The sequence below is a fragment of the Enhydra lutris genome, unplaced genomic scaffold, assembly GCF_002288905.1.
Source record: "Enhydra lutris kenyoni isolate GAN:26980312 unplaced genomic scaffold, ASM228890v2 scaffoldscaffold17, whole genome shotgun sequence".
NCBI classification, from domain to species: domain Eukaryota; kingdom Metazoa; phylum Chordata; class Mammalia; order Carnivora; family Mustelidae; genus Enhydra; species Enhydra lutris.
In genome coordinates, this window is record NW_019154101.1 from 10,097,231 (window position 1) to 10,111,741 (window position 14,511).

The window sequence follows — 14,511 nt, forward strand, 5'->3', positions numbered from 1 at the left end:
CTTAAAAAAAAAAATAAATAAAAAAAAATAAAAATAAAAAAAATAAAAATAAAAATCTGTCTTGAAACAAGTTAGAGGACTTTATAGGAAAAACTACTAAGGGACAAAATATACACTACTTTAAAAATTCTTTTAATATCCTGTCACACCAGGAATTTCTACTAGAGCATTTGTGATACTTATAATTGGTCTTTCTTTTTATCTTCTTCATATCCCATCTCCTCAGGGCAGTCTTTTTCCATGAACTATTTTGAGATCTGGTTAGATTCAATCCCAAAAGGGCCTGATTATTTTCACTGGATACACTAGTAGAAACACTAATTCATGATTATCCAGAAGGATAGGGATTATGATAAACCTGGCTCTCCACAAATAATCTAAAATCCCATTGAGGAGATAGCCTCAACGTTGTCTCCCAAAAAGCCTGTTATCAGAGTTGTTAAGTAAAGAGAATGAGTAATTAATCCGAAGTTTTTTTTTTCTTGTTTTTAATCTACTCTGGCAGAATTATAAGCTATTTCAGCCCAGAACATGTATGGAACATACACTTTGAACAGAATCCATGTTTGAAGTAGAATTTTTTTTTAAATGAGATCAACAGTCTTTCTATAATTTTTATAAGAGCCAGACAAACATAGAAACAAAAATTATATTTTGAGAGGCACCTGGGTGGCTCAGTGGGTTAAGCCTCTGCCTTTGGCTCAGGTCATGATCCCAGGGTCCTGGGATGGAGCCCTGCATCGGGCTCTCTGCTTAGTGGGGAGACTGCTTCCTCCTCTCCCTCTGCCTGCCTCTCTGCCTACTTGTGATCTCTGTCTGTCAAATAAATAAATAAAATCTTTTTAAAAAATTATCCTTTTAAAGGTTACTCAACGTAAACATAAATTAACAGGCTAAACAGCATTAAAGTGCTAAGAAAGTAGAATAATATTCGAGGAAATGACTAATGAGGGAAATGACTCACTTTCTTATTAGCCAAGCTGGTACAATCTGAGAGCAGAATTATTAGACGTAAAAACAATAGGGTGGGATCCTGTCTGATTCATTCAGAGTACTTGGAGAGATTAAATACTCAGGCGAATTAAGGGGAATACTCAGGTGAATTAAGGTGGAATCTGTTTCTGCTTTACTTAAAAGATGAATTCCAAAATATTAGGTAGTATAGGTTTAGTCATTAATAGCAAACAAAATTAGACTTGGAAACAAATAAAAGGTAAATGGAACACAGTGTCATTTCTAATCCCCAATAATAGCATTATAGACAACACTAAACCGAGCTTGTGCAAAAAGTTTTTATTGATTATCATTGCAAGATCAAGGGCAAATAGTATGAACTACTTTTGTAGAGTGATAGGTTGTAGGTTGTAAATCGGGACCCAGTTTCATAAAGTGGGAGTAAAGGAAGCACTTGACAGAGGGATGATAAAAATGGGCTTTGGCCAGGACATCAGGTTTGAACCCTGTTATCTGCCAACACTAACTGTTTGAGCATAGACATGTTACTTAACAGCAATAAGCCTTACTTTCACCATCTATAATTTGATGAGAATATTAATGCTTGCTATGGGGATTTTGGAATCATTTATTTATTTATTTATTTTTAAGATTTTATTCATTTATTTGTCAGAGAGAGAGGAGTGAGAGTGAGCACAGGTAGACAGAGTGGCAGGCAGAGGCAGAGGAAGAAGGAGGCTCCCTGCCGAGCAAGGAGCCGGAAGTGGGACTCAGTCCCAGGACACTGGGATCATGACCTGAGCTGAAGGCAGCTGCTTAACCAACTGAGCCACCCAGGCGTCCCTTTTTTTTTTTAAAGATTTTATTAATTTATTTGGATTTTGGAATCATTTAATAAGATAAATTATATAGAGCACTTAACATAGGGCCTGGTACACAGTATAAGCATTAAAGAAATGTTGGCCAGTATGATATTAATAATCATCATTATCACTGTTGTTACAAATAAATATTCATTGAGCGTAGGCTCAGTGAGACACCATGCTGAGTACCTGGGTATAGAAGGATCAGTAAGACATAAGCACTGTCTTCAGGGAGCTCACTCTCTGTTCTGGCCATTGGAGGAAGAAAATATGCATGACCAAATATAAAACAATAGATAGGTATCTTTTTTTTTTTTTAAGATTTTATTTATTTATTTGACAGACAGAGATCACAAGTAGGCAGAGAGGCAGACAGAGAGAGAGAGGAAGAGAAGCAGGCCTCCTGCTGAGCAGAGAGCCCGATGCAGGGCTTTAACCCACTGAGCCACCCAGGCGCCCCAATAGATAGGTATCTTGTATGGGAAGGAATTTTGAGGCTGAAATCATAATTCTTTTTTTTTTTTTTTGAGGTTAAAATCACAGAAAACAATGGTGTCTCATCTCCTGCCACCGTGGCACCATCAAAAGCAAAATGCTGGACTGTTGTCTAATCTAAGTATTACAATACTTAGATTCTTTTCTCTTATTTTTTTTAATTGAGGAGTAACCACACATACAGGGCACACATCTTTCATGTATAACTTAACTGGGTATTTACTGTGTGTGTACCAATGAACTACCACTTGGCCAGAATCAGCACACTTCCAGCATCCTAGAAGGTTCCCTCATTCCCTTTCACAAGCATTACCTCTTCCAGAGGTAACCACTGTTCTGATTTCCTGTCACCAGCGATGAATTTTGTCTCTTTTAAGCTTCATGTAAATGGAATCACAGAGTCAATGCTCAGGTTCTTATCTGAGCTAAAAAGGAGATATGAGGAATAGAACCCAAATAATCAATCTCTAAATAATAAGAAAGTTTTACTAACGAATATATGTTTGCTTGTATCTCCAAATCAGATCATTGTACCACAGCTGTACAAAATTCCACTAAGAATGAGAGGGAATCTAAAACATGATAATTGAGGTCATTGGGGCGTACTAGTTATTATCAGTTAGAAAGCACAGATTCCCCCATGAGTGCTAGTCTCAAGGATGTTGTTACCTTTGGTCAGCCCAGCCAAGTGGAGATGAATCAGGAAGGAGGATTTGGGGACATCTTCTCATAGATAAGCCAACCCGAAGAGCATAGCCAGTCAGGGAGCAAAGGCTGCCTGAGATAAGTTCCTAAAGAGACATGGCTCTCACTGCAGACTGACTCTACCTCCTGTCACCAGACTTTTGCCGGAGATTCATGTCCTTTCTCCAGCCCTGGAAGTGGGGTGGGGGTAAGGGGACAAAGGAGGCAGGAAGGAGAGGTAAAATAGACATGAATTTCCTTATGCCGACAGGAAACAGGCAGTTAGAACATTCACAGCGTTCTTATGTATTTTCCTTTGTTCAGGTTACTACTTTGGGACTGTGATGATCGAAGCTACAGCTACTATGTTGAGGTCTCCACCAACCAGCAACAGTGGACCATGGTGGCCGACAGAACGAAAGTCTCCTGCAAGTAAGTTATGTCTTCTCACAGAATTTATTACAATTTAAAAGACCGTCTTCCTGATGGGTACAGAAGGTTCTCATGAAGACTCATGGAATCACCAAATTATTCTTAGTTATAGGTTGAAAACATCATTTACTTCAGTTTTGACTATTAAGTACTTTGACAAGAAGTTATTTTTTTATGTGATCAAACAAGCTTTTCTTATTTGGCGGTTTGAACTTGACTCTTGAAAATGACATGTACCTGAGCAGGGAAAAGGATTTCAATATGTAATCCTCTCTTGGGTTCCCACCCCTGATACCACATACTACCCCTTTAGAACTTTTTTCTTCCTTACAGAATTTTGCCAGTACAATACACACTTTAGTATTTATTCTGGGACTCCATTCCCTATCTTCATATCATTCCCAGCGTTACTTTTAAATATTTATCTCATCCCAGAAAGAAAGTTTGGTATTGTAGGTCTCTAGTCATTTAATGCATATGGCTTTGGGCCTCTGTTTGCGTTTACATTGTTGTGGGGGAAGCTAGGAGGAAGGATCCTGTGGGTTCTGACTGGCCTGAGATCATGACTGGAATGAGTCTGAACATGTGTATATACCTGTATAACTCGCTCAGATAAAAATTAGCACATTCCCAGCATCGTAGAATCATCCCTTTCCCCAGTCATATCTAAAAAGAGCTCAGTGCCTTTTTGGGTAGAACCAGATTCTCTGGGAGGCAAGGTAAAGTAAAATACCTGAGATTTCTTTCTTTCCTTTTTTTTTTTTTTTTTTTTAAGTTTTATTTATTTGAGAGAGAGAGGAGCACAAGCAGGGCAGAGGGTGGCAGAGAGACCGCGGGAGAGGGAGAAGCAGACTTCCCACTGAGCAGGGAGCCTGATGCAGGGCTCAACCCCAGGACCCTGCATGACCTGAGCTGAAGGCAGATGCTTATCCAACTAGCCACCTGGGCACATGAAGATTTCTCTTTTTTACTATTGAAATATGATTCATGTACCACACAACTCACCCTTTTAAATGTACGGTCTAGAGTTTTTAGTGTATTCAGAGTTGGGCAGTCATCCCTGCTATCTAATGTTTCAAACATTTTCATCACCCCCCAAAAGGGAAACCTCCTACCCATTAACAGTCTTTACATTTCCTTCCAGTTCCCACAGCCCCTCACCCCCAGTTATCTCCCTTCTGTCTCAGTGGATTTGCATATTCTGGACATTTCCTATACACAGAATTATATAAGATGTGATCTTTTCTTCTGGCTTTTCTTCATTTGACATAGACTTCTGTCAAGCTTCATTCATGTTGCAGCAGGTGTCAGCACTTAATTCCTTTTTATGGCTGGATAATATTCTATCCTATGGAAATATACATGTCACATTTTGTTTCTCCATTCATCAGCAGATGAACATTGGAATTGTTTGCCCGTTTTGGCTAAAATGAGTATTTCTGCTGTGAACCTTCCTGTGTGAGTCTTTTTATGAACATATGTTTTCAGTCCTCTTGAGTATATTCCTGGGCGTAAAATTGCTGGGTCTTATGGTAACTCTGTGTTTAAGTTTTTGGGGAATTGCCAAACTTCTCCACAGCAGCTGCAGCATTTTGCATTCCCACCAGCAATGGAGGAGGGTTCTAATTTCTTCCCATTCTCGCCAATACTTACTACTGTCTAGCTCCTTGTTCACAGCCATCCTAGTGGGAATGAAGTGGTGGTTTCAGTCTGCATTTTCCTCACGACGAATGACGAACATCTTTTCGTGTACTTTCTTGGCCAAGATTTCATAACAGCATTAATGATGGCTTGTTTGATGCAACGTCTGACACCCTTACCATCGTAATGATCGTAATTATCATAGAGCACACTTAATGCTTCCATTGGTTAAGGTAACACTTGCTGCTATAATGGAAAGTGGCTTCAACATTCCGGAGTCTTAATGCAATAGTTTATTTCTCAGTCACGTAGCAGGCAGTAGGGGCAGTCCTGGTTGTCAGGTGGCTCTTCTCCACAGGTGACTGAGGAACCCAGGCATCTTCCTTCTTGTGGCACTGCCATCATCTGGGGGTTCATCAGCATCATCTGCATCTAGCCGCCAAATGGGGAAAGACCAGAGAGAAGCTATATCTGGTCCTTCTGCACAGCCTTGGCCCGGGTATAGTGGCCATCCCTTCCACTTGCGTGTGATTGAGGAGAAGTAGTCATTTACCACACTAGGTGCTGGTAGGGCTGGAAACCATAGTTCCAGCTGGGCAGCCACTTCTCAGCAGAGCACACATCTTATAGCCATCTCTGCCGTCAGATAAGAAAACTAACAGTTATTGAGTAACTGTATTCTATGACTTTGCTGTATTTTCTCTCACTTTGTCCTGAACATAAAACACCATGTGGGATATTGTTCTCATTTTATAAAAGAGAAAGTGGAGGGCTCTTTCTGTTGTACCGCAAAGCCTTACTAAAGAGGGCTAAGCCCAGCTAGATGGCAGAAACAGGGAAATGAAAATGACTAACTTGTTTCCAAGTGCCTGGAACCCTTTTTATACGGCAGGAAGGACTTCCAGGCCCATGAACAACTGACCATTTATCTTTTCAGAGCTATTGCTCCCTGAGTATACAGTTCATAGGCCAGACCCTCTGCTTCCCCATCTTTTCCACATCTCACTGGTTACCATCACCCATCTTGTCTGTTGTTTTGTGTTATAAATTAGATGCTTCATCTCTTTATGTTCCCCTGCTGAAGGTGTGTTACAGTATGGGTTTTTGACAAGAACTGGTTGACTGACTGCTGACTCAGGTATATATCATAATGGTTTTGTAGGTATTTAAATGGTTTTTTTTTTGATTCAAAAATGCATTCACTCGGGGCGCCTGGGTGGCTCAGTGGGTTAAAGCCTCTGCTTTCGGCTAAGGTCATGATCCCAGGGTCCTGGGATCGAGCTCCACTTCGGGCTCTCTGCTCAGCAGGGAGCCTGCTTCCCCCTCTCTCTCTCTGCCTGCCTCTCTGCCTACTTGTGATCTCTCTCTGTCAAATAAATAAATAAAACCTTTTTTAAAATGCATTCACTCATTAGACCCCTCCCAGTAGCTTTTTTTTTTTTTTTTTTTTTTTTTTTTTTTTTTTAAGATTTAAGTATTTTTTTGAGAGAGAGCTCAAGCAAGGGGAGGAGCAGAGGCAGAGGGATGAGCGGACTCCCCGCTAAGCAGGGGGCCTGACACAGGGCTCAATCCCAGGACCCTCAGATCCTGACCTGAGCCAAAGGCAGATGCTTAACCGACTGAGCCACCCAGGAACCCCTCCTACCAGTAGCTTTGTATTAAGTCATCAATGTCTTTTTTTTCCCCCTTTTTTTGGTATTTTGTTTTCATTAGTTGTTGGATTTAAATAATTTATATCTTTTTAACCTTCTATGTTAGCACTTACATGCTACAGCAATACGTGTTTTAATAGATTAACAGATAAATAATGTAAGAACAAGAGTAGTAGCAAGAAGGCAAATGCCTTTCAACCCCCTAAGAATCAATGAAACAGAAGGTGATGACTTTATGTTTAGAGGCATAACCTGAATCTACTGTGCCTTTCATGTTTGGGTTAGATGTTAAGAAATATAATAGAAGACATGCAGATGATAAAAGAGGAAAGCCTTTCCTTTTTAACTAATATACTCCAGAGCAGTCCTCAAGAGAGGATTCTGTTAGCTTCAAAAGTTATAACCTCCTTTTTTTGAAATAAAGTATGTGAATCATGTTATAAATGAAATGCTATAGGATCTTTATAGATCACAGCCGTGCTTCTTGATAGCGTTCTACCTAGTCAAGAAATCAAAGGACAGATTTTTGCTGTCCTCTGAAAAATAACTAGGGAATGGGATTCCCCAGTGTCTCCTTGTAAGACTCTCTGCTCCTGGAGCAGGATATTTTCCTGTATTGCTATCCTAAGTCCTTTCTGCTACAGCTGGAGCTCACTTGTTTTACTCTCAGGATAAAGGCCCATTTTCTATCACAGGTAAGCATGTTTTTGTATAAGCATGTATTTGATTTTTTTTTTTCCGGCTTACTCAAATATAATTGATACATAATATTGTGTGAGTTTAGGGTATACAGTATAATGATATGTAGAGCAAAGTGACTGCCACAAGTTCAGTAACCTCACGATTTTTTTTCTTGCAGTGAGAACTTTTAAGATTGCTCTCTTAGCAGCTTTCAAGCGTACAAAACTATGTTCACTGTAGTCACCATTGCTGTACATTCCATCCTTAGATCTCATTGATCTTGTAACTGGAATTTTGTGCCTTTTGATCCCCTTCACTCATTCTCCCCTCAACCCCCTGACAACCACCAATCTGTTCTCTTGTTTCCATAAGTTCGTTTTTTTAAGATTACACATTTAAGTAAGACCATACACTTATTTGTCTTTCTCTGTGTGACTTTTTCACTTAGCATAATGCCCTCGATGTTTATCCACATTATTGCAAATGTATTAACTGATTTTATAAAATTACTTTTTACCCTTCTTTTTTCACATCAGCTAATCCTGTGCCCTTTAGCCTTCTTCCAAAAGACTTCACCTTCCAATCTTTGATTCCTTTTCTCTACTGTCTTCTAAATCATTGAACTCTAAATCTGTGTTGATACAGTAAGACACCAACATCAGCTTTGTATTATAAATGTAAAACATGCATGGAAAAGTAATTTAAGCAATACAGAAAGATAAATGTGAAAAGTACAATTTTATCTGCCCATCTTGTGCTCCGTTCCTCAGAAGTAACTACTTTTGACTATTTTTTTTGTTTTTATCACATCTCAACTATAAATAATATTTTTATGTCTGCATTTATTAATTTATCAGCTTTACTAACTCCTTGCTATAAAAAATGAGAAATTTAGCTCACTGAACTATTTCTCATTTTTTGTAACATTTTTCTTTTTTAGTTCCACCAACTACTTACCTTTTAAAATTAAACAATATACCTCTATATTTTGAACTGTCATTTGTAGATAGTATTCCTTGACTCCCTACTATGTATGAAGAAATTACCACCCTACATTTCCCTTTATCTCTCCCCATCTTCTGTTAACTGTCCCACCACATTGGCCTTGTAAAGATTTATGACACTTATTTTCTGTTCTGTAACTTACAGTTAAACCTTCCATGTGTTAACTGTAAATTGGTCTCGAAAAGGGAAAACTACTAAAAACTCATTATGATATTATGATTATGTAAACACTGTTTACTACAGATCTATAATTTATTGGATGTATAATTCTGTGTCACTAAACTTATGTCCCTCTTAGAAGAATTGTACTGTGTTCAGATCAAATGGATTTGATTTTCTTACGAGTGCTCAGAATTATTTCCCACATAATAAATAAATAGCTTCATTTTAGCTAGCTTTTTGTTTTCTTGGAGCTTCTAATTGTCTTTTTCCTATTTACAGAAGTTTCTGAGACATACTGATTGTTCTTTGGTTAATTTTGAACAGACTGCTTCCTAAGCCTACCACGTAACTCAAATTTCTTTTTCTTTCCTATCTAGTTTGGTTTCATTCTTGGATTTATTTTTCCTCTTGTAGAAAGTGGGTAAATGGTTAACAAAACCCTGTTTCCTTTGCAGTGAGATACTGACCTTGGGCCCAGTTACCTCTTCCGATCTCTTCCCCTAAAAACCTGATGGAAGTGGAATGTCAGCTATTAGGCAACATTGCTTATGAGGAAAATTACCCCTGATTAGTAAATTGCATCTGGCTTGGGAGGACTGTAAATATCTGATTGGAAGCCATAGCTTTGGGTTTCCTGAGTGTGATGACTTTTGTGACTAGGCACGTCCCTTGTGAAAATTCTGGGATCTTTGTTTATGGAGCTATTACAAGAGATAATAGTTTCAATCTGGAATATGAGGCTTCTGAACCAGAGTGGCTCCACACCTGCCCACTCTCACCTGAGCTGTCATGTCGCATGCCAGCGGGAATAGCTCCTGTTCAGTGGTGTAGACCTCTGCAGGGACTCCCACTAAGCAGAAATGCCTGCTGCTACTCCAGTGGCACAGTGTTCTCTGTTCTCTCTCCTGGTGAATCCAAAGCCAAATAGGACGTTGTTGGGTCTCACTCAAGATCTCTCATAGGCATTGCACAGAGTAAATGTATTCAGAATTGTTTTCAGAAAAAAGAGTATGTGAAAGGCAAATTTTCAGAATTCTTGCATGCCCAAATCCTAGTTTTACTGGATACAGAAGTCAGTTCCTTCAGAATTTTGAAAGCTTGGATTTATTGCCAAATAGCATCTAATGTTATTGATGAGAAATCTCATAGGATCTGATTCTTATTATTTGTAGTGATATATTTTCTCCTGTAGAAGCCTTAGGATCTTCTCATTATTGGAAGTGTTAAATATCACAGTGATATGGCTGGATGTGGACCATTTTGATTTATCTGCTCACTTTGCTTCAATATGGAAACCTACCCTGCTCCCCTCAGATGTATAAATAATATTGCCACCTGCCGTTTTCTGGAAATTCAAAAGAATCTTGATTTGCTTATATCTTTCCCTCCAGTTTGCAATACCTTTATGAGTGTATTCCATTTGTTTTCTTTGATGTCACCTCATTCATTTCCAGGAAGGGAGAAAGGTCAGTGTGTGTCATCCATCTTCAACCCGAATCCCTAAAAGCTCTACTACATGGGCCGTTGATGCTTCCCAATGACCCCAATCCTTTTTCTTTCCTTCCTTGTGCATAGCTGTCGTGTTTCCTGCCAGCAGATATTCCTTAACATACTGACTTCATTCATGTTCATTTTTTAACCAGTTCTTCATGTTTTCATGGTCTCATTGACTGATAATTTTGTTCATAGAAGTGCTAATCATCTCAGCCATCATCTGTCCAAGACTATGCCCTTGGCAAACATTTTGGCAAATATAAATTACTAGCTATAAAGAATTGATCATAGATACTACTGAAAATTTTCTTTTTCCACTGAAGAATTCTATAGCCCAAATCTAGAACTACCTAGGATTTCTAGTTTTTAGCCAAATTTTTTCACAAGCTATCTACCTGCCAGATATACTATCTGGATTCCCTCCTAAATAAGTTTGCTTCTCCAGCTCAGTGTTCATTAAAAATGTTGTCAAGAGTTTTTAATAACTGAAGAAAAAATATATATAATAAGATATTTTTAAAGCAGAATGTAGAAGTGTAGAAATATTATCACAAGTAGGAAAAAAAATATGGAAGAAGAAAGCCAGACGGAAGTAGGCCAAAATGTTGTTAATGGCTGCCTCTGTGGACTGGGATTATGTAAATTATTTCTAGTTTTCTGTACTTTTGACCAATTTACATATATTTCTTTTATAATCAAAAAGATGACTTTATTTGGAAAAGATGTTTTTTCTTGCTGCAGTCATAAATGTTTTTGTAGATGTTTGTCCTTGCTGTTATTTGAGCAGCATATGTTGGCAGAATGGCATGGTTTATTCACTGCCAGCAATAAATTGAAGAAATTAAATAAGTGCTGTCCATAGCAATATCCTAGTAGCTTTTCGGAACCTTGAAGCCACTTACTCCAAGCACAAGTTGTGCTTCCCTGAAAAGGACACCTGAGCCATATTTTCCTTATAAGGCCCCATTCTGTGAGAGTACTGCCTTCTTTTGCCTTTCCCCAAGACTTCAAAAGTCCATTTCCACCCAGGGTTTGCCCTCTCAGAGGGGCCCAGCCTTCTTGACCTTGGAGCACCCCTGTGGGTCATACCATTTCCACAGCATCTTAACTTGAGAAAGTTTCTCCCCTGTGCCTTCTCTGAGAAGCATTTTGAAAGCATTTGGCAGCTTCTGTGTCACCAGGAAAGGCCTCTGTGGGGTCAGCTCGCCTCCTCCCAGGTCTTCAGTGTTGATATTATTATCACAGAATATCTGTATCCCCCTTGCTGAATATACTGCCGTTTAGTCCTGGGGAAGGGCAGCCTTCTGTTCTGGGGTCGGTTTCTATAGCTGATGCTATTTATTCACCAGGAATCTCAGAAGGGGAGTCATGTTTCTTTTTCTAAGTGCTGCAGTGGTTGAGGACAACGGGATAAATTAAAGGTGGAGAGTTACAGCCTCAGAAAACTCTTCCCAAGTATAGCGAGATTGAAAAATGAGACGTTTGAACCTGGACCATTTACCTTGCCTGTGATTTTGTGCATCTTCTGGGCCATTGTCAGTGCTAAAGTTGAGACTGCCAGCTTTGCTTCTTAGCCTGACGCTTAACAAAACAAAAATCTTGGGCTGGTTCCGGGAGGTCGCTGCTAACCAGGTGACCTAGGGTTTGTGCATGGATGGCTTGCCCTGTTAATGTGATGCAATAGAACAAAAGTGGGTTTTAGAGAAGGAAATGTCTCCACCTTCGAGGCCAATGACAGAAGAGGTTCATACAAAATGTCAAGTTTTAGTCTCCAGGATGGGATTGCAGCTCTTGGCTCTGGCAGAGGTCCTGTATTGAAATATTACTATTTCTTGCAAGTCTCTGCTGTGCTAACAGCCAGTTACCCTTACACGCCAGACGCCTGTCCCTGCAAGGATGGAGGAGTGTGCTTGCTTGCTCCTTCTGAAAGAGGGAGCCAATTAATGGGCTCTGGTTGTGTTATTGTCACTGTAAAAATGCTCGCTGGAGATTTTATTTTCCTCTTTTCAGACTTAATTCCATTTTTCTACACAGCTTTTGACAGTAATGAATAAAGCTAGTCATGTTCTTTTCCTGTGTTCTTTTTTAAAGGGCAAAACCATTGGTGTTAACTTTGTCACGAGTTTTAGAACTTGAATGATAAAGAAACATGTACCTGTAGGAGGAATGGCAAAAAAAAAAAAAAAAGAAAAATGAAAATTAACAGAATTCAGATAAAACGCATATACACACGGAGGACAGGTCTGATACTAGGCAGACCCCAGGCTAATGAGGCTGATACATCAGAGCCTGCCCTGTAGAAGGCTTCTGTCTGTTAAAACAGACTTGGAGACACGTGTTAATCAAATATGCGGTTACAAAGTACCAGAAATAGATGAATATTTTGGAGTAGAAAACATCAATAAGGAGTCAGTGACTCACACTTACCCATCCAGAGAAGGCATTTATCTTTTGTTCTATAGAAAAATTTTATGCGATACTTTACCCATATGTTGTGGGAAGTAGATTTTGATGCTAAGTAGGTGAACCAAGTTCTAAATTTAGAGCTATCAACAGGTTCTGTGGACCACCAGTGGGGAGACCTCTCCCCACCCACAACATTTGACAGGTGAAGGAGCAAGAAGGACATGTAGTTCCCCCTCAGATAGCAAATGATCAGAAGGGAGAAGCTGAGAGCTCTTTTCCCTATCCTGTGAAGATAATTTTTTTCCATGCCTGTTATTAAAAAAATGAACAGACTTACAATAAAACTTTCTCAGTGAGCTGTGTGAACACACTTAAAATGTGCACGGTCAGAAAGATTTTTCTTTCATATGGAATAACTTTCATACTAATATTACATTCCAGATGACAAAAATCAATCAAGATCACATCAGTCCGACTATCATCATCCCTTTCGTCTCCTCTGCTCTGCTAATTGCCCCCACCATGTTCTCTCTGCACCCTCCCTGAAGTTTACTAACTAGCCAGAGTGGCACATTTTAAGGACAATTCTTACCTTATACCTGCTTGAACCCTCAGCTGGTTTCCTATTGCTCTCTCAATAAAAACCCAAATCTTCACATGGCCTAGAGTGCCTGCACAGTCTGGCCCCCTCCTGCCTCTGCAGACATTTTCTGTGCTGTGTTCATGTCAGCCTGGTTCCTCTCATGACCCACCGTGCATCATGCTCTGCCTTCCCAAAGGGCCTTTGCACCTGCCATGGCCTCTGTCTGGAGCCCACGCCCTGTGCTTTGACTGGTTAACTCCCACGATCCTCAGCTGGAGGGCCACATTCTCAGGGAAGTCCTCCCTGATCACTCATCTCAATCAGAGTGCTTTGTTATTCCCGCTCACAGAACTGAGCTATTGTCCTTCACAGCTAATAGCGCATTTTGCAATGGCCCACTTCTTAGCATAGTATTGGATTACTGCTGTTCTCCCCTGTTAGAAGGTAAGGTCCATCAGAGCAGGGATGTGGTCCATTTTATTCTTACCCATGGTAGACTAGCAAGGACTTAGCTTTTTCACTATTGTCTGAGTGAATGGACGGGCAGCTGCTACCACTCTGTCGCCAGTCAGGATACATGTCGGTTCCATGTGTCCTGCTGCTGTCCAGAGCTGTCATCTTCACAGGGCTCACTCAGGAAGTCTGTCCATCCCCTTTCAGAGCCTATCCCGTGGAGCAAGAAAGAGTTTGTGGGAGAGCATAAAAGTTGCTCATTGACCCTGATAATGTAGTCCTTATAGCTCAGGAATGTGTCTCCCCAACTTCTCTTTATTAATCCATTATTGATCTGTCATCGCTGATTCATTCACAGCCTTCCTCCACAATTTCAGTCATCGCCAGAGGCCCCATCTTCTCTGGGCTCCACATCTACCTTTGCCCCTCAAGTTAATGACTTGGATCCCCTGGTAACAGTTTATCACTCGAGATTGCTTACTGGCTGGAAGTCCATTACCTTTATTTTTAACCACTCTTCAAAAGAGTGAAGTTTTTCTTTATGGAGGGGCCAAGTGCTTTAAACCTGTTTGCCAGCTGTGCCCCTTTCACTTCAGAAATCGATTTGATTTAAAATCCCCAGTTTGTCAGATTAATATGTTTCAATTGCTTCTCTGGATTTTTAGAGTAAAAGGTTAAAAAACAAAACAGAACAAAACTGGCCTCCTTCTCTGGAGAGGAACTCTAAACCACTTACCACTTAGTGCAGGCACCTCTCGCAGCAGGATGGGTAGAGTTTGTCCAGCAGAACAGACCTAACTCTGGAGTCTTTTTTTTTTTTTTTTAAGATTTTATTTATTTATTTGACAGATAGAGATCACAAGCAGGGAGAGAGGCAGTCAGAGAGAGGAGGAAGCAGGCTCCCTGCTGAGCAGAGAGCCCGATGCGGGGCTTGATCCCAGAACCCTGGGATCATGACCCGAGATGAAGGCAGAGGCTTTAACCCACTGAGCCACCCAGGCGCCCC

At 40.1% G+C, this 14,511-nt stretch overlaps 1 protein-coding gene across 1 annotated transcript in view; it reads left to right on the forward strand.

Annotated features, from left to right (window-relative positions):
• Positions 1 to 14,511, forward strand: part of LOC111147589 (BTB domain containing 9) — a 413,609-nt gene that overhangs the window by 335,773 nt on the left and 63,325 nt on the right. Inside the window, exon 9 of the mRNA XM_022503708.1 lies at positions 3,321 to 3,428. Within this exon, the coding sequence (XP_022359416.1) occupies positions 3,321 to 3,428 (108 nt within the window). The remainder of the gene's footprint in view (positions 1 to 3,320; positions 3,429 to 14,511) is intronic.